Source organism: Pagrus pagrus (genome assembly GCF_965226575.1).
Source record: "Pagrus pagrus genome assembly, chromosome: 6".
Lineage (NCBI taxonomy): Eukaryota > Metazoa > Chordata > Actinopteri > Spariformes > Sparidae > Pagrus > Pagrus pagrus.
Genome location: NC_140190.1, coordinates 26,518,780 through 26,540,175, shown reverse-complemented (window position 1 = coordinate 26,540,175; position 21,396 = coordinate 26,518,780). Strand labels below are relative to the sequence as shown.

Sequence of the window (21,396 nt, the reverse complement as noted above, 5' to 3'; positions counted from 1 at the left end):
TGGATTACTGCCAACACACAGACACAGACGCAGACACACACCTACATACATGCATATGAAAGCGATAAAGCAGCCGGTGAAGTCCTGCCATATGCCCGTTAAATGGAACAGCATTCTGTGTTTGTGTGTGTGTTTATGTTTATGTGTGAAAGGTAACAGTATTCACATTTGTGCAACGCTGTGGGTGGGTGGGGCGAAATCCATAAATCTTCCAGGTCAGCCACAACTGATGCAAGATTTCGTGCAATCATGAGACTAAAAACAGAACCAGAAATGACTTCCACAAATCTTGACTCACACTGTTAATTTATGGAGTTGTTTGTTTATGAACATATTTTTAAGCTGGATTTCTGTTGATTGTGAAGGCCTGGACATGTTCTTGTTTACTTAGAGTCACTGATCTTTTCAGACAAGTGTGGGCTCTTTGCTTGTGCAACAAGATTAATAGTATTGTTTTTGCTATGTGCAAGATTAGTGTTATCAAAGTCCTTAAAGGCATCTTTGCAACGAGACGCAAGTTCTATCAGGTTAACAGGACCGGACCCCCTTCTAAATGAATGGAGAGAGAGCCAGCCACTACCATCACTATCATATTTTCCCTTCTGTCTTCCTCAGGTGATGAGACAGGTGATGTGTCCAGCGGTCATAGTCCAGCCACGAAGGACATGGCTCCGCCTCCCCCTCCTCGTCGCCCTGTCCCTCCTCATCACCTCTCACCTCCACAGGTAAACCATAGCTGTTCCTACCTACACATCCATTCCCTCCTTCCTCTATTCCACTGGTTTATAGATTGTTCATACTTCTGTAATTTTGTATCTCATATTCTCCATCAGGTGGCTGTTCGGGACTCAGCCCACACGTCGTCTGTTGGACCTTTGACCCTGCTGACCCTGCTGCTCGTACTGCTGTCACCATGGGAACCTCGCTGATGATGGAGAGATAGTGGAGATAGTCGCCGAGACTGACAGAGACAAAAAGACTGAGAGACAACCTCATAGGTTTTTGTGGTGAAGTTGTAAGCGCAGGTCAACCACTCTGATTGTTTTTGCGCCGCGCGGCTCAGCTGGTGGGACGAGCGGTCGATTCATTGCAGGTGCACTGTACGCGTTTTTATGTTACCTGTACTTACCTCTACATGTGTTTGTTTATTTGTATTTAACTCTGATAGGATAGATTGCACAGCACTACTGACTTTTTTGAAGAGATGTAAATACAAATATATATATATTATATATTTATATGAAGAATTTCTATAGATAACAATGGCTTGATGTGTAAATAGTGATTAACATAGAACAGAGCAGACTGACTTGGATGTTAAAGGATGTTTGGTTTGGTTTGACCTTTATGAAACCCCCACAGGGATTAAGATCCATGACAGCTAAAGTTCAGGCAGGAGGCCTTCAGTGTAGCAACAGTAAAGACACACTTGTGAGGACTCAGCACAGAGAGAGCTAAAAACAGGCTGGAAAAGGGACATTAAGACACTATCTTGAGAGGCAAAGCAACCAATTATGTGATACTTCAGACTATTTGCAGATGGTCATGCAGCATAATGAACAGTTTGACAGTTTGGCCTGTAAGTCTGTTCAGACTGAAGCCAATCCGGCACTTTTTATTCACACAGATATGCTCCTTGTTCATGCAAGCTGGAGCAAGTATGCTGAGAGTTTTAACTGTGTAACACTTGCTCAGAAATTCTATTCCTCAAAATAGCTGAGATTTCCACAAGAAACAGTTTGTCCATTTCTAGGCATATAATGCCTCTCACAGTCTTGGTCGTCGTGGGAAAAATTAGACCTTTTTTTTCTCAAGATGTACAGTTTGCAAAATTGTAAAAGCACTTCAAGGAGAGATGAAACAGCTTCAACTTCAATTACACAGCAATCCTTGACAGAAAGCTCCGTTAAAAATAAGAGTATCCAGTATAATGAAAAGCACCTAATAATACAAGAAAAGACTAAATATGGACCACATCCACATCCAGACACAACCGTCTGCCTGAATAATGGATAATGTTACATCTCATTGTCATATGCAAACACTGAACTGTTTTTTTTAAGGGCTGGCTGGTGTCCAAATGTTTTAAAATAAAGCAGCAATGAGGTAATCTATAAAACATCCAACTAAATATTTTATAGTTACGGCTTTTTCTTAGTCTGGTACAAGTGTTATCAGTTTGTCTCTGTATCCAGTAAAGATGAGAGCTGAAGTGTCAGGAGAGTGATCAGAGTACAGCTGAGGCCAGATCCAAACATGTGAATTTAATGTAATTCATATTAATTAGGACCATCAAGTCCTGCCGGCTCTCTGTTGGGTCTCAAACCTCCCCAAACTGCACACAGCAGCAGGACAGACAACTGGAATACTGATTAAATGAACCAGCTGAAGGACACTGTGTGCATTTCTGTCAGTTACTTTCTTTTCACTGTTTTGTCCTTTCAAAAACAGCAACATCCCCACATAAATCTGTCTACTTTAATCACCTGAGACCGTTTATATATGGTGGAATGTGACTGACAGATGAGACAACCTGAGAAATACCATTTAGAGCCGAAGTGTGTGAGTTATCTGGGCAGTGAGCCCAAATACCGTGTTAGCTAGCGGGATGCTTTAACAACATAATCCCTCAAACAAATGTGCTATTATTTGATTACTATTTAAACGTTATACCCAAATGGGATGAAATTTTGGATTCAAGCCAAGCCCTCCATCTTTCACAGTCCTTGCCAGGCGACCTACATAAACAGACCACCAACACACCAATGCACATACAGATAAGTGGATAGAAGTGATACACACTGTCGGTGAGCTACCGAAGACAATTCAATAATGTAAAAAATATATATTTCATTTATTGTATATGCTTCAAAAACTTTGTAAAACACAAAAGTTTAAAAAGGTTATATGCATGTAAACTGTACCTAAAATAATGAGCAGTTAAAGCTCTCGTGAATTAAACTCAAATTGAATCTGGAAAGTGAAAATGAAATAGCTAATTTGGTGTTGCAAGTCGTCATTCTGTGGATGCTCACCTTCATCTTTGAGCTACAAACTTGTATCTGTGAATCGCAAGTTAAAGGTCCCATATTGTTCTACTATTCAGGTTCGTACTTTTATTTAGGATGTCCACTACATGCTCTTATGTTCAAAAAACACATTATTTTTCTCGAACTGTCAATTGCTGCAGCCCCTCTAGTCACCCTCTCCTGTGCCTGTCTCTTTAAGGCCCCCCTCCAAAAAAGCCCAGTTTGTTCTGAGTGGTCAGCTTTCACAGGCCTGAGGAGGCACTGCCCACCATGTTTCAACTTCATCTCTGCCTGTGTTTTTGAGGCAGAAACATTATATGAGAGGAGATCGACCACCACACACATTTTGAATAGATAAGTCTGTAACGCTGGAGATAGCTGTTGTATGACACATATCCTGCCCCGTCCCCCCAAACACCCAATCGTGTGCTTTATCACAACCAAACCAGGAAACATACCCACCAATTGTGACGTTGCACTGACTCCACAGTTTCAACCAATTTTGTGGGGGTGTAGATGAACCTTTTATGCATGGAAGAGGAGGATATCACGATAATGCACAGGAGCACCAAGAAACATGAGTTTATCCAAACAATAGACATCAAACATGAGTTGACAGCGTCACGTCATGGCACTCTGGACTGAGCCATGGAAGTCGTAACTGTAGTAGAAATCGAAGTATAAGCTGTGGGAAAAAGGTGTTTTAGATCTTATTTACAAAACACCCAAAACATGTTGAGCATTTTCATCCTAATTTGACTGGTGATTCTATACATGCAATTTTGATGTCCTTGAAAATGAAGTTATGGCTCTCTCCCCATTCATTGAGATAGGGTCTTGTTAGCCTTAAATAACTGCTTGAGGGCGTTGCCAAGATGTCTGCCGAGTTGCAAGACTTGCCTCTGGACTCTGGTTGAGGGCGGTGACTGCATAGTTGTGACATCACAACCTCACAGAAGTCCTGACAGGTCATTTGAAGGCAGTTTCTGAATACTTGCTGTGTGCATTTGATCCATGGATTTAGCATTTTGATACTTTCACAGCATTCATGAAGCACCTAGAGGTGCTTAATTATAATAAAGATATCATAGAAATCTCACTTTCACAATATGGGACCTTTAAATTGTTGACAAATCTTTGTGGTGAATGAAGTGTGACACTATGTTTGTGCATATTTGTATATCAGACCGAGTGATGTTATATCTAGAATAGACATAGCTGTCTGTTGTTTCCTCTAGTGCTGTGTTGTCACAAAGGTTCGCGGCACGTGTGTTGAGGCACACTGGTGTGCCATGGAGTGAGCTGTGCTGCGTCATTGATACATAAAACCATTAAATGTACTTTTATCGAGCTTTAACAGCTGTTTTTGTTTAGTAATTCTAATGTTTTTGTTGTAATATAGCAGCATGCAGGAACACCAGGATGCAACAAACAACCAGTTAGCTACAGAACTACTGTTTGGTTTCTCTCACTGCACTGAAAACCACTGTGCCACTTTAATAAACTAAATCAGTGACTGTCATGTGAAAATAAACCTACTGTAATACACCGTGTCCTGCTGCTCTGTTGAGTTACTAATGTTCAGCTTAATACCTTCAATAATAAACTGTTTTCAAATACATATTGTGCTTTGTCTTTTATATAATGTGTACGATCAGAGCTGAAACAAGGTGTGAAATAGCAAACATGATTTGTAAATAGTAATGTTGTTTATTTACATATGGCTACCTGCCTTCACAGCCCAGGCGGCGGGATAAAATCTTACCAGTTAAAGCAACATTATGTCACCTTTTTACCTTACAATGGCAGTGTCAAATTCATTTTGATGGTACAGTGTCTTGTAATAGGGTGAATAGTGTCTCTGTCTCAGCCACTCAGCCCCCCCTTCACTTGTTTCTGCACTATGTAACTTCAGTGAGAGGGTAGGATCACAGCGTTACATACATGTTTACTTCAACATACAAGTTTTCAACACATTACATTGTAATGCCGTAAAGAGTTTTCTATGTAGTTAGCACCTACATTACGTCTGACCAACTGTTGCAGACCTGGGATTTGTATTTACGACAGTGGTGTTGCACTCAGAAACTGTGTGTGGGGGGTGCCCCATCACACAACACTTTTTTTTTTACACAGTGTTGCTTTAAAATCAAATGTCACATTTGGATCGTGATCATCGTTGATTTGGAGAATCGTGACATTGTGACACCCCTCTACATTATGATATGACAGTGAAGTTGACCTTGAACCTTTTGTCTATAAAATGTTATCACCCTTATACACTTGTGGGCAGCGCCAAATTGCCAATTTCTACATAATGTTGCTTTAACAACTTCTGTTGCTATGTCCACGTTTGTGGCAAAAATAGACTGTTTTGAATGAGACCTTGATAAACAAAACAGCTATTTCAAGCCAAACCATGATGTTTTCCCAACCCTAACCAAGTGTTTTTTGTGCCTTAACCTTACCACAGTATAAGCATGGCGTTGTGCCAAGAAAGAAATAGAAAATGGAACATAAAGATACATGAAATTTGAACTTATCTGTGGTTTTGCAGAGAGATACTTTGCTAATTTATTCTGGAGATTGGGTTTGGCCTTGAGGGTTTGCAGTGTGTAAAAATTTTAAACTGCAGATGAAAAATGTAGGTTTGGGAATTTCTATCATCGCTCTTAAAATATAGATTTCACGTAGAAATGCAACTGGGTCGTTTTTGTTGAGCAGTGTATTTTGCCGTCTGAGCATCCACCAGATCTGAGCTGCTAAAACTGGCTTAAACAGATAGCAGTTTGGAGCCATCTGAGCTTTATGTGTACATATATAAATATATATATATATGGGAACGCAGCCACAGCTCTTTGGCCTCTGGCCCTTTGAGAGATTACTGTGATTGGATTGGCATGGTCAGGAAGTTGGCACAGATTGCTTGTGTTGGCACAGGAAGCTGCCAGGGGATGATGGGAAATAAAGACATCATTGAATGCAAATTGTCACACAGAGGTAGACACAGAAAGAGACAGAGTGAATGAAGGAGAAAGACTGTTCCTCATCCTGATGTTGGCACAATGTAGTCCCAGCCATATATCCTAAGTCTGTCGAAGAGTGTTGTTCCAAGATATTTTAATAGCTTCTTCTTATTCATTGTTGTTGATTTATTATCTTTTTACTCATGGGAAATATCTGATTTTACTGTACGATGCAATGTGCAGCTTTGATCAATTACCTGGAAGCAAACTTGTGATGCACTTCAGCCAAAGAAGGCAGAGGTCCAGTATACTCTGCTGCATATCCTTGAACGTAAGAACAAAGAGACAGAAGATCAGGCACCGGGAAGGATGGAGGTGAACGAGGTGGAAAAAAGAAACTCGGATGAGTCAGAGTCCATGACAGAGAGAAGGAGCTAGACAGGGGATTTGCAGGCTGTTGTTTCAACAGGCTGGAGAGGTTGCTCTGCTGAATAACATCCTTCCTCTGTGCCAGAACTAATGAAATCGGAGCTGTGATTATTCTAACCCTGTCCAGGGGTTATGATCGAGGTTTATGTTATTTAAATCAGATTTATGTTCCTATCCTCGCCAGTGTTTGCAGCCTTCCAGACACATTTTATATCAGATTACTGACTGTCTACATGTTGGAGCTCATTTTATTGCCGTTTTAGCAGTAAAAATATGACTGGAGGCTTTCCAAAGATTGAAAGCAATCAGCAAGATAAATATTGGCAATGTACATTTCTGCAAACCAGGGATATGTTGAAACGTTGTATTTGTTTATGTTGCAATTTTACTTCTCTTTGATGAAATTTTAAATGATATGTTGTGACAGCTTTGTGCTTATGGTCAGGTTAGGTTTAGGCACAAAAGCCACTTGGTGAAGGTTAGGAGAAGATCAGGATTTGGCTTCTGTTGCCACAAAAGTGTCTGTAAATTGTCCCAAGTTCTTGTAAAAAATATGTGGTTTTGTCGCCACTATTAGAGCTGTAAAAATGTTCCAACGTCCCGATATGCAGTGGTTTCCTGCTAACAATGCTTAATGTTGAAATGCAGTCTTGAACAGTGGCTGAAAACACCACCGCCATCCCCCATCCCTGCCACCTCCGGACAAGACAGTCAGCTCATACACATGTAATGTGAATGAGAGACCTATTGTAAAGATGCTCATAATGTACGAATGATACGTACAAATTATAACCTGTCCATAGTTTGCAGAAAAATTGCTTTTTTGGTGACTGGGCTGTTGAAAACCATGTTGTCATATAAGAGCATCCAGAAAGCACATCTGCCCTATGGACACAACTGGATTCATTTATAATTTATAGGTGCAGTGACACAGCCATACAGGTTGAATTTGTATTCCCCGCACTTGTTAAATCTGGGTCCATCTATCTGGAAAGGGACCCTTCATTCTTTATTTATTTATTTTTTTCCAATACTTCTTTTTGCTGAAAAACTGCAACCTAAGAATCAAGAACGAGCTCTTTCCCTCACAGCAAACATTTGCCTCTCTCATCCTTCAGGCGTTCAAATATTTCCGTTACTCCCATCGGAGCTGTGAGTAGTCTATTGTTTCCCAGTGCTTCTGGGTGTATTAAAGATCCTTGAATATCACTGCTGCTGATGGAATCGGTGGTATAGCTCTAGTCTAAATTTGGATGAAGTCATTTAACCCTGAAAGCTGATCAACTTCACAGTGGTTGGCAGCTTCCTTATCCACAATCTGTAATGCCAAAATAGAGCGGCTCTGCTGAAGCAACCAGGGATTGGGTGTCTTGCTGAAGGGCACTTTAACACCAATTTCTGTGTGAATGCAGAGCACTGAATCATCTCTTTCACCCTTAACACGCCCATATTATCCCAACCACCCCTTGAGTGTTTTGATGCACTAATTGTTTCTGGTAAACCTGCGATAAAGGTTCTTTTGTTCACCTGGGAGAAGCAGAAACAAGCTGCTAACACCATAATATCGTCTTTTTAGTTAGCAGACAGTTGTCTCTTTACAGATCCAGCAAACACAGCAACATTAACATTCATTTGGAGTTGAGTTTCTGGCCACCTGTCAAATCCAAGTCCAATATTCACTCTACTTTTGGCTTTGTTTTAGGTCTATGTCTTGTCCTGAGGGAAATATCTGGCTCTTTAGCTGCTAAATGCTCCACATGTTTACCAGCTCCTCTTTTACTTTGTTGGCCATTTGGTGCTTCATTTGGCTTCTGGACAAGTTTTCCGCAGCAGTTTGCTCTAAAACTACTGCCACCAGTATAGTAGAGAAAGACGAGTGATATGAAGCTACTTTAGCAAGCAGCCCTCTGTTGGCCAAAACAAACACAAAGCAGTTTAGACAACTGAAAGACCCTGCTGCTCTGTCTTTCTTGCTACATAAAATATTATTTCACTTTGTCTGTTATTAATGCACAGTTACAAACAGGGGCGACCCCCAGACAACTCCAGCTATGGACAGGCCACCAAAAACTAGGGACTGTCCCTAGAGACAGGTACCTCTGTCAGGTTGGATGCTGTTCACATATGAACTGATATCGATACCAAAACTGCTAGCTGTGATTCAGTACTTTTTTGCATTCTTTACTCTCTCTGGAATGAAAAAAAAAAAAAGTGATTTCAGTTGCACAAAATAAGTCACCAAATATGACCTGGCATAGCTTCAAAGGAGGAAGTTGTTCAGACCAAGAAACGAATGAGAAATGTTTTTACTCTGTGCACTTGTGACTCAAATGAAGAAAATGATAGCACAATATAAAGCATATATAAATAACTGTCGAAAGGAGCATGAACACAAAATAGTAGAAGGCAGCAATACGCTGTTGCAGCATCTGCCTGATCCAAAAAAGAGGAAACACTGGCATTTTATATGTTGTCACTGCAGCGCGGCTCACATACTGGAATATTTTCCATGAAATAGTATGCAATCCATGTGATATTGGTTTCATACTAAGGTTTCAGACATACTACAAAACCTCACATACTGTTTTAGCAAACTAAACTGCATGTTGGTCAGGAATTCTGTGGTTGAGACTAAAAATGCTAAGATAACATCAACCAAGAGAGAGAGAAAAGCCCAGATATCTCAAACTACAACTTCTCCAACTAGCTGCTTACTTAAAAAAAGATGATGATGAGTTGTTGAATCTTTGTTGTTCATGTAGGAGGTTTCAACTCTGTTAATGAGCCCGGTGCCGGCTGCAAGCGCCAGCGTAATGCAGGGGACCTTGCTTTTATGCTATCAAACATGGTGCACTTGTTGGCTTTAGGTGATCCCTCAGGCTTGCTCATATTTTGCTGTACAAATATTGCAGTGAGTGTTGCCATGACTCTCTCTCTCTTCATGACATTACTCTAAAGATGCACTCTCAGGTACCTGAATTTGGCACTGTTTGATTTAACATGAATTGGTACTCGACAGTCACAACACAATTTGGTTGGTACCCTTAAAAGTAACATGTTCAGTACCTGACCATAGACGTCTGGTCACAGATGAGCTGACTATCAGTGCTGTCAGTCAGCAGTAGAGCCAGTTTAGTTTGAGGACTCTGTGTTAAAGATTTGTTTGTACATGTTGGCCTAGTTGAGATATTTCAGTCTGGATCAAAGCAGTGGACCAACTGACTGACCGACAGCAGGGGAGGTAGTTGAGTTAAGAAGTCAGGATCTTCTCCTCTCGTCTGTTCTCTCACATTGACACTAGCTGACTTTGGCCTACAGCATGAACTAAACGCTGTTGTCAGGTTGGAGCAGGTTCAGATTGACCTGGATGCCAGCCAGTCATTCACTCCCATGCCGCTATGTCAGTGTTTTTCTGGCTGCAGCTCAGAGATTTTATCTTAAAATGAAAGATAGTTTGGATCGAGGGTGGCAAGCAAGCCTCATCATCCGTGTGATTTATTGTTTGTTGGTGTATGTAAAGGCTGTGAGCATGTAGGCACGTCTTGTGACAGACACATATAGAGTGTAGGCTGTGTTCCTGCTGATGTTTATCATTTCTCCAGTCGTGCGACTGCAGCTGCTACCAGGAATGACTGACAGGTGAGTTTATATCTGCAGAGAAGGAAATATCTGTCATCCTGACTTACAGACTTGAAGGGAGACAAAGTAGAACAGAGAAATACTACAATGAAACACTACAGGTCGTAGCAGGCTAAGCTGCTTTGTCTTTCATTGTTTTTCTCCTTGACATGTTCTCCTTGAGCATCCTTCATGCTCCGGTGCATCACAAGCATGTACTTGGAAATACTGAACCCCATGATGTACCTGAGTGTGTACATGTGGAGAGCAGGGTTTAAAGCAGACCTATTCAACGGGTGGCCTGTGGGCCAAATATGGCCCTTTATTGACCTCATTCTGGCTCTTTGATCATTAATTAAGTGGGCAAATAAGCCCATTTATTAGTTTAGTCTGTGAACATGGGTTTTAAGTACTGACATGTATGATTACAGTGAGAAACATGCCATCTTCACAGACAGCTGATAGAGAGTTTCCTTACATGGTGCAGCGACAATCACCTGAAGCTCAGCAGGACAATGAAGTCAGCAAAACCAATGAGCAAGCGGTGGACTGAAACAAAAAACAAGAGTCATATTTTTTGTATGTTCACACGCTTGGCTGATAAAGCTGATTCTGATAGAACACAAAGAGGCTCCAGCTTAGTGATGGACACCCAAGGTTAGTGTCAATGATTCAGTTTTTGACCACATGTGAAATATGGTCACAATCTCACCTGTAAAACGCCTCTGTCTTTCAAAAGAAGAATGTGACCAACAACAACATTGTTGTTCATGATGAAACATTTTTTAAAAACAAATTGAACAGTTAATCAGATTTACATTTAAATAACCAGACCAGCAAAAAAATCTAAAATCATCCTTCAGTCCAAGAGGATGTTTGTGCCAGAATTGAAGAAATTCCCTCAAGCCGCTCCAAATATATTGTGTTCACAAGAATGGGCTGGAGGGACGGATGGACAATGTGAAAACATAATGCCCTCCAGCTACCGTTACTGCCGGCGCAAAGGCATAAAGATGAGGAGTATTAAAGTCTTAAAACTTTCTACTCTAGAGTGCGTGGGCTTAAAGGCAGATAAAACGAGCAGGAAGAGGAGAAAATGGAGTGAAAGAAGAAGGAATTGGTTCAGTCCTGTGGTTGATTCAGAAGAGTGAATCTGATCTGGCTTGAATGGTCTCTCATTTCAGAAAAGACCTCAGAAATATGATAGAAACTCAGTTTGGAGGGAATGTTTTTGCTCTGTTTGAGTAAGACCGGATCTATTTACTGTGTATTGTTAACTATAACTAAATAGCTTGTCATTTGTGCAAACAAACTGACTCGGTGGCCTGAGCCGACACTGAAATCCTGCACATGTGAGGAGCCAGAAAGAAAGATGAGCCAACACATGTACTCGTCCACAGACAGTCTCCACATTGTTGCATGAATTCACGACCTAAATATTTGTCTGATATCAGTTAAAACCAGTTTCCAGTGGTTATTCAATCTGACATTTAATATAACACACCTTCAATTTTTGTTGACATTGAACTCTGTTGGCTTTTTTTAAATGCATCAATGTTTTCATGTTTCCGTGGTGAAAACTGTTTTAAAAAGATTCTAATCTGAAATCTGGCTGCATCAGAACATTTCCAAAACAAGGTGCCATTCTTCCCTTGAGTCTGACGACAGGTACCATGTGACATGTTGCTCATCAGTAACTCATCATATCAGTTACTCATCTGTTCACTGGAATAAAACAACACTTCCTCCCTGAGGGCTAAAGGTGTTGCTAAGTGGCAATCTCTTAATCCTTACAGCATTTATCCTGCTCAGGTGATAAATCAACAGCTGGATTAACTCTTGCCTGGACTTTACACTATAGGTGTGTGTGTGTGTCGGGGATTAGGTGAAGGTGTAGCTCTAATTTATCTCGTGAATGTGGTGGCCCGTGAAGGTGTGTCCTTCGGTTGACCTGAAGGTGTGCTGAACCTGTCGTTCTAAGATTAGACTGCCCGGCTCAAAACAAATGTGAGTTTGACCTGGAAGTTGTCCTCAAACCGCCAGTACAGTGGTACAGCAGCTGTTAACTGGTGGAGTTTAGACCAGAGCCCCCTGTCACACTGTCATGGGTTACTAGGACACTTGAATCAAACATGCTATTTGCTAGTGTTATGAATAATACCTTTTTCTACATAACCCCATTGCACAAATAAATGTTGGCAATGTACTGTACGTTTGTGCAAACCACAGATATGTTGAAACTCTTTGTGTTGCAACTTTACATTGCTTTAAGTTCTATTTTCTATTTTATGTTGTGGCTATGCTGTGCTTATGCTGTGGACCCCTAAACACTTGGTGAGGGGTTGGGAAAACATCATGTTTTGGCTTGAAATACCTGCTTTGGTCGCCACAGATATGGCTGGTCTCCTCAAAAATGCCTTTTTTTGGCGCCTCAAGCACAGCTGGAAATCGTCTCTGACATGACAGTTACGTTGAAATGTCAAGATAGTACGTAGCCTATGACACATACAAATGTGGACATAAAAGTAGTTTGCAGAAATATTCACTGCCAACATTTTATCATGGCGACTGGGCTGTCCTACTGTGGCAAGTCAAATTGTCTGTTTTGGGAGAAGTCTGTCCATTGTGTGTGAGATCTCAGGAGACTGAGGGCTGCAATGGAAGGATTCATTAGTTGTATCCTCAAAATTTTTGCAAAAGAAAGCAACCATTCTGCAGCTGGTTTTCAGTGGAGGCGTTGTGATCAGACAAGCCTCGTCAATTGGTTATTTTGTCTTAGAGTGACTTTGGAACATGCAATCCCTGAACTGGGTCCCAGCTCTCACCCGCACCTTACTTTGTTCAGCTTTGTCAACAGCGTATCCCTATTCTCTGTCACAGTATTTTTGAGTTTGGTACTTGTTACCTACTCTACAGGACATCAAATTGGGGAAGCCATCTCTTTATTGAGCTAGCTTTCGTGCACAGGGGCGCTGTCATGTTGAAACACAAAAGAAACTACCCCAAACTGTGGCCACAAAGTTGGAAGTACAAGGGATGTGTTTTAGTTAACTAACCAGTTAATTATTTTACCAAAGTTCAAAGTGTAGTATGTAGCATGCTTTGAGACAATATAAGATAAGATAAGATAAGATGTTCCTTTACTGATCCCCCTTGGGAGAAATTCGCAGGTAACACAGCAGTACACAGGGAAATAAGTAGCAGCACAAGAGTAAGTCTCAAAAAATAGCGACAATAATAAAGAGATATTGGAAGAATAAAATAACAATTTGAATAAAAAATATAATAAAAACTATTAGAATAAAGATAAACATACTATAAACAGTAACAGTTCTAAATGTATGTACATAACTTGTGCAATATACAGTATAATAAATGTGTCTGTACAAATGTGCAGTGTGCAGGTTCCTGAGATAATAAATAACAACAGAACAAAAAAAACAACCAGTGTTTGTGACATGAAGTGTATGGTTGAGTCCTTAATCAGTGGAGAAAGGAGGTGTTGGGAGCTGTTTTGGTGTTGTGTAGTCTGATCCTGAGACCATAAATCGAAGTAAACTGTGTTCTACATGATCACAAACGTTCCCTGTTGCTCAGCAATTAGTGTTTCTAATAGATTACAGTCGTAAAGGAAACGGTAAAATACATTCTAGCACCTTCAGTGAAGTCACGCAGACGGTTATTGATGATCGGTTAATAGTTAACTGATGACATGTTATCTTATGTATCTTACTATGCTGTAGCATTAAAGAGAATTTAGAGATACACTCTTGACCATGAAAAGCAGTCCTAGACAAGGGTGTCCACATACTTTTGGCCAGCTTGGATCCCCAGGTGATCGAACTTGCTATAAACTTGTCATGTATGTTTAATGAGGAGACACTAGTGTTTTTACTGTTTTGAGCCATACATGGTTCACAACGGAATGAAACTGTGTTCAGAGTAAAGGTTTGAAAGGAGGGAGAGGTGCAGTACACCAAGTTTTATCTGCAAAGTGTGCATTATTATTAATTAACATGCCTCAACCCAGAGCCTGACCTGTGCTCCTTCAACAACTCACACTGTTCCCCGGCCACACTCCTCTACCTCGTCCAATTTAAAAGTAATTAGAGCATATTTAAGCCATTTGTGGCTTTCACTTCACCTACACTTCAATTTAATTTCAGCTGCATCGCTGACGTGTCAGTCAGATTTCAGGGCTGCGAGTGACCTTTCCTGGCCGGCTTTTGGACCCAGCACTGCTGCTGCTGGGGAGGATGTAGGACATGGAGATTGGAGAGCGTCTGGCAGCTCATCTGTCACGTCCACCAACATCGCCAAATTGAGGGGGAGGAAGAATCCGAAACCCTACCAGTCGCTGCTGACCTCCCTGCAGGGATACAAAGCGTGTCTATGGTTTTGTGTGCATTTGTGTGAGTCAGGTTTTGTTGTCAGAATGGCTTGTTTCTGTCATTAACATGACTCATTTTGTATATTTACTCACAGGAGGAAATGTGTGCTTGAACTTCAAGTCTTGACCTCGAATATCATTGTTTAAGTGTCTGGGATGATGAGAGATTCAACTGATGTTCAGTGCTGCACGCCAGCTGAACACTGTGTGGTAATCAGCCTAATGTGGGACATTTTTTTGCATTTCAGACTTCTGGAATGTATTGCAAAATGAAACCGATACATTAAATCCCCAAAATGTGTCCTAATCAAAGCAAAAGAGAAAATGCAGATTTCACACTCACATAAAATAAATGGTAAACCTATTCATACTTTTAAGAGATGATTTTTGCCATCCAGACGATAGTGAGGAGAGTTTCCCCTGCTGATAGAGAGGCTGCAGCTGCAGTGTTTTTCAGCCCTCTTCCTGGGGCCCCCCTACCCTGCATGTTTCAGATGTTGTCCTGATCCAACACACCTGATTCAAATGATCAGCTCATCATTGAGCGCTGCTCATATCTGATAACGACTCATCCATTTGAATCAGGTGTGTTGGAGCAGGGAAACATCTAGGAGAATCAGCGCAGGGCCCCCCAAGAACAGCAGTGAAAAACACTGCGCTCGCTGGACTGGAACCACACATTGAAAAGAAGACCACCAACTTCTGCTAACCATTTCATACTGACCTGACAGCTAATAAAACTTCTCAGGCCAGTCACACTCAAAGCTAAATGTGCAATCCCATTTTTCAGTGATTTCACCAGTAACAATGTTACCGCTGTCACAAAACTGCTGTTAGGTTCAAACGATGTCCCACAAACAACAGAATATGATAGCTCTGATGCATTTAGCATTTATTAGAAAGACATAAAGACATCAGGGAGGCTATGTTATCATATATAGAGATTTAAGTGGGAGGGATTTATTACATTAAATTGCTATTATGGTTTTCTTTTTCAATTGCTTACATACATCGTTCAACCCTGAAGTCATGTTGTCACTCTCACAGTCAGTGAAACAGAAGTCTGTGTGGACCAACCTGTGACTCTTCCAAAATCCATCTCCAACACACTGTTTTCAAAACACATTTAACAGCCCTAGTGTTGTGAGCGTGTTCGTGTGGTATTTTTGTGTTGTGCTTCCACTCAGGCGTTGCTCTCTTTCTCCCCCTCCTCCTTGCCTGCGTGCGGAGGTCCACACCTGATCCTACTGCCATGGAATTTTAGGATTTTGTTTTTTGTTTGTCTTGTTTCAACTTTGAATTTTCCACATTTGTATGTTGACCGTATGTTGATCACTGCCAGCAGTTTCATGTTGCTAATAAAAATCATACTACAGTAATACTACTACTGCTACTTAACATTAATACTGCAGCACATCTGTCAGTTTTATGGAAACAAAATTGTTTGTTTTTACTGTAATGAAACAAAATGTAGTTTCGAACGGAAAATGAATAATGTGATGTTGATGTGTTGCTGTGTTGTAAGTCTAGAAAAAGTATCTTTAGTTAAACGCTTGTTAGCAGTTGTAAAAAACTGCACCAATCATTCAAACTTCAGTGATAAAATTTAATCATTTCTGAGTGAGGATTGGTGCCAGTGATGTGTCTGAATGAGCTTATTTTGATACATGTACACACTAAAAAATGTTGGGTTATTTTGGTAACCCAATTTATGGGTTATTAGTGTTGAGTTAAATTTTGGGGTTATTTTTATAGAGAGTAACCCATTTATTGGGTTATAGGGCTACTATTTTAACCCAATTTCTGGGTTTTCAAGGTTATGCACCATGTTTGGGTTGTTTTTCAGAGAGTAACCCAATTTTTGGGTTTGAGACTTGTGTGTTTTTTTTTTAGTCAAACTTTATTTTTTTTCTTGACAGGGAGTATTTTATGGAGTAATCTCATTAACATACTTTATAATCACACATCTTCCTACATAAAATGCGTCCTTTACCTTTTTGAGGTAAATACTTAAGCATGCTGTGACTATGACCATACACAGTCGTTGGTGGTGGTGGTAATAATAATAATAATAATAATAATAATAATAATAAATTATGATTCAATGTGGTGAAATTGGCTCAATGGCTGTCTGCCGTTTGAAATAAATTCTCTGGAAACGATGGGCAATGCTGGAGCTTTATATCGGTGACTTTGGCCTGGAATCATATGAGAAGAAGAAGAAGAAGAAGTGCAGTGGGCGGAGTTTGGAACTTGGGGTGCAGCGATCTCAACTTCTCCCTCCCTCGCCTGATTTGGATCACCGCCTCGCGCTCCCTGTGCTTCTCCTGACTCTCCCGTGCCTGTGAACTCGAACTCCATCGGAAACGATTCGCCTCGTGTATTCAAGGTATGGATATGTTGTTAGCGAAGATTATAGCTATAACATTACACGGTTGAACAGTATTGATATCACGTAAACTTTTTTTGTGTCCATGTGTCCCCGTTGCTAGTTAATCACAATTCGTTAAACAACATTTGGGCTTCCGTGTTGTTTCGCACTTCTCTGTCATCTTTTGGTCTCAACTTCTATTATAGCACGCATTGGTTTCGGCTTGTTGAAAATGACCAACCGTACCACAGTTAGACTAGTAGCGAAGTTATCGCGGCCACTAGCAGTTAGCTGGTCGCTAGCCACGGCTAACGCGGCCTAGTCAACACAGTAAAGTTGCGCGCAAAGTACACTGGAAACGGGCGCGGTGCCCGCAGCAAATGGCGCTTATTAAAGTCAATTGAAGCTGCTCCACAAGCACAAGAGAGACGGCTTGTCTAATTTATTTCTTCTACACGCAGCTACGCGGCCCTCTTACAGGTAAAAACAACATAAAAATTGTCGTGTCTGTGCCGGCGCGGCCGTTCCCAGTGTGCTTAACTACCCTGCTAGTCAAGTTGTGTGTGTGTTGTGGGGAGAGGTAAAGCAGTGGGTTTGATTGTTAACTTTTATTGCCAAGCTCTACATTGCTCTGTTTGTTCCCCCAGGTCGTTTTAATGGACAACTTCGTCGCTGAAAAATTAACAGAGTGGCAGTTACCTGATCTCATTAAGAATTTTACAGGTGAGCATTTTACCCCTTTTGACCATGACAAAAGTAATGTGCCCATTTGCTGGTTCATCAAAGTTTCTGTGTATGTGTATTGTATTATTTGAACTAAGATGGACTGTGATGATGATGATTTAATTGACATGCCCGAAATAAACAAATAAATACATATAGTGTGTGGGAACCGAAAATAAATAAGCAGAGCATCTGTCTTTAGTCTAATGGATGTATTCTTGAGTCTATAAGGTAACAATAATATAAAAATAAATATATAGATTAAAATCATTGACTAAAACTAGACTAAAATGTCATCAGTTTTCATCGATTAAAACTAGACGAAAATAGTCATGCGTTTTTCTGACTAAAATAAGACTAAAATGCTCAGAGTTTTAGTCTACTAAAACTTGACTAAACAAAAAAGAGCATGAACCTGACTAAAACTAATAAAATGAAATGACAGTTTGGAACAAAGACTGGACTAAAATTAAAACAGGCCGCCAAAAACAACACTACTTTGTTGTATAGTTTACCAATATAGTTTACCAATATTATACCACAAACTGAACATCTGTTATCTTGCTGAGAATTCAGTTTCAATACAACATTCACTTCCTTTTATCGGTCTTTCTTTGTGTTTGTCTTAGGTTGGAACAAATATGGTGGAGTATCTCCAGCAGGCCAAGCCCTACCCATCAGTCCTGGCCCTGGGAGAACCTCAAGAATGTGCCTCTCAGGTTTTCGTAGTCTTGGCAGGCCAGGCACTCCTGCAGCCAACACTCCTTGGGGCAGTTGATGTATGTTTCAAGGCATTTTACATCTTCGACATCAACTACCCCAAGGAGTGTTCTCCTGCCTGGGAGTTTCTCCAACAAGTGGTATATGAAATAGAGGGATCAGAGTCAAAGACAGTCAAATTCTTCAAAACGGCACTGCTAAATTGCAGACTTGAGTAACTGAGTTACCACCATTGTTCTAACAAATGTGTGTGCAAGAGTCAGAGTCAGAGTTAAGGAATTCAGAGTTAATGAAGTCAGAGTTAAGGAATTTTCTCTAATGTTAGATTGATTGTGTTTTTACTTCCAGTAGTTAAATTATGTAAAATGTTTGACAGTTGTTTATATAAAATAAATATATATTCTTGTTAAAATTCTCATTCTCATTTTTTGATTTCAAGTATATTTTTAATTGAATGAAAACAATTCTGATAAGTAGTTGTAGCTAAAGGACCGCTTCACCATTTTTTTTTTATCTTCGTCTGTGGATTCTGTATGCATTTCTTTTATTTGGGGTTCTGTGGGTGCATCATTCCAAACTTCTTTGCCAGTGACATGACTGTCATTCACTTTATCAGTGATGTCATTGGTAGACCAGTTTTAAGCTCCCCGTGGAACCACAGAACACCAAATGGAACAAATTTCTTAAATATGGCATACTGAATACACAGACTTATTTTGGGAAAGTTAGGATCTGTTTAAAAGAAATAACCCAACACTATTTAATTTAACCCAATTGTTGGTTCGAATAAGGACCAACCCCTTTTTGGGTTATTTTAACTCAACGGGTTGGGTTATTTTTTTCAACCCAACTTTTGGGTTGAATATTTAACCCAAAAATTGGGTTATGCTAACTACAATGTTGGGTTAGGAATAACCCAACTATTGGATCGTGGAGGTGCCAAATTGCGTAACCCAACTATTGGGTTAGGAGTAACCCAACATTGTAGTTAGCATAACCCAACTTTTGGGTTAAATATTTCAACCCAAAAGTTGGGTTGAAAAAAATAACTCAACTTGTTGAGTTAAAATAACCCAAAAAAGGGGTTGGTCCTTATTCGAACCAACAATTGGGTTACAATTGGGTTATTTTTTAACCCAACTGTTTTTAGTGTGTATGAAGTATTTTGGTGCTTTGAGTGAGTTTTGAAGATGAGAATAACTATTTGGCCGAGATGTATGTATGTTGGTAATGCAGACTGTATGAAGAGTTCTGATAAAGTGGTTTCAGTATTGACCGAGTCTTAATAGCAATTGAAACAAACTGTAATACAAAGAACTTAAAGGGTCACACATCACCTGAAAATACACTTTCCCACATCTCTCATGTGATGTGACAATGGTTTTGATATTATTTGACCAGATAGACAATACCAACACTATAAGCATGGTGATAACCCAGTAGGAGGAAAGCCAAGTTTGATCCCAGCTGCATCAAAACGAGATCGATTGCTGTTATTTCTTTAGATAAGAAAATGAACAGACCAAGATCAGGAGGATTTTCTCTCTGCCACCCCTGGCCTCTCCACTCACTCCAAAGATTATTTTCTTCTGGTCACACTGGAAAGAAAAAGAAGGAGAAGAAGGAGAAGAGAATAAAGAGCAAATGGAAGTTGAGATGAAAATGATGGAGAAAACAATGGAAAACACTGAGGCCAACATCTCAGAGTTGGAGCATCACGAGAAAATAATGGAGACTGAGGAGGACATCTTACAGTCCGAGATTGCAGAAGTAGTTGAGGACAATCCTATGGACCATGTTCAGGATCAGCCCTCTGTCTCCAGGAGAGAAAGCTACTGCTACACTCCCTTTGATGAGGTAAGAGATGAATCCCGGCCTCCCCTGGACTCTCCGTGGACCCCAGAGTGTCATCTCTCTGAGAACAATTCTATAGAAGAGGAGATTGAGGAGGAGGTAGAGGAGGACATCATAGATATCATAGATGACATTCAGGAGCTTTCAGAAGCAGTTAAGGAGAAATTGATGGATCGGGCTGTGGAGGACATCTTAGAGTTCCTGCAGTCTGAGTTTCCAGATGAAGTTGAGGACGAGCTTCTTCTGGACGATGTTCAGGATCAGCACTCTGTCTCCAATGGAAAAAAGTACACTGTCTTTTATGAGGTAAGAGATAAATTAGTGCCACTCATGTTTTACACACAATCAACACAGTGAGAGATTCAGTGGTGATTCATTTTAAAAGATGACCGTCTTAGATTTAAAAATGCTGACTGGCAGAGAGTGTGACTTGTTGGTGAGTCAACTTTAATGGATTTGATCTTTCGTGATGGTCATCATATATCATTGGCTGTTTATAAATGAGTATTATTCCACAATTTGGTTGATTTTGTACAGCTGCAGAAGCATATGAGTAAAATATACAGGCTAGTTTTACACTCGTTGTTCAGGAGTGAACATATTTCTTTAACCTGCAAATGGACAACAAACTAATAATTGTGTTATGTCTTACAGAGCTATGTATCGGAGAGATCAGAGAGATCTTCTGCTCTTCAGGAGGCTCTAGAGAGCGACATCAGAGAGGAGGTTCTGGAGTTTGCAGATGAGGTGAGGAAAGTCGTCAGAAGAACAATGACATTAAATCCATGTTGTCCATGATTGAGGATCTTCAAAGCAAAATGGAAGTCAAGGACAACATTGTTTCCTCACTGCAAAAAGACCTCAAACAAGAGAGAACAAGAAACTGTAAACTCCAGATGGACTTTAACACTGCTGTCTGCCAGCAGCAGAGGGAAGCTGAAGAATTTGACTGCTTGACTCAGGAAAACCAACAACTGGCTTCTGAGAACAATAGGATGCAAGATGAACTCGAGGCTGCCCTAAACAACAAACAGCCTGATGAAAAACAGCTTCAGGAAGATGCAGAAGCTCGTAGCAGGCTTGAGGATGCCGTAAAGAAGGAGAAGGCTCATTTCTCCAAAGCAAATAAAAAGACACAGATGCAAAAGGAGGAGCTCTCTGAGAAGGCTCAAGCGTTAGAAAAGCTGAAAAATATTTGAGGTCTTCTCTCAAAACTGAGCAGAAGCGTTTTGAGCAGATGGTTTTAGAAAAGCAGCTGAAAGAAGCATCTGCATCCGTGGAGTATCTGATGTATGA

The 21,396-nt window shown here is 40.4% G+C and overlaps 1 protein-coding gene and 1 long non-coding RNA gene across 3 annotated transcripts in view; both read left to right on the top strand.

Moving 5' to 3' along the window:
- The window catches only part of LOC311258660 (glypican-5-like), a 57,407-nt gene extending 52,757 nt beyond the window's left edge, over positions 1–4,650 (top strand). For both annotated transcript variants that reach the window (XM_084355149.1, XM_084355150.1), the window contains exons 10-11: positions 616–725; positions 834–4,650. In XM_084355149.1, the coding sequence (XP_084211275.1) occupies positions 616–725; positions 834–929 (206 nt within the window). In that variant the 3' untranslated portion in view covers positions 930–4,650. The remainder of the gene's footprint in view (positions 1–615; positions 726–833) is intronic.
- Positions 4,651–16,706: 12,056 nt separating this feature from the next.
- On the top strand, positions 16,707–18,640 carry LOC311258663. Its single transcript, XR_014622766.1, has 3 exons — positions 16,707–16,821; positions 17,451–17,526; positions 18,156–18,640. It is a non-coding gene; the product is annotated as an uncharacterized lncRNA (long non-coding RNA).
- Positions 18,641–21,396: the final 2,756 nt, after the last annotated feature.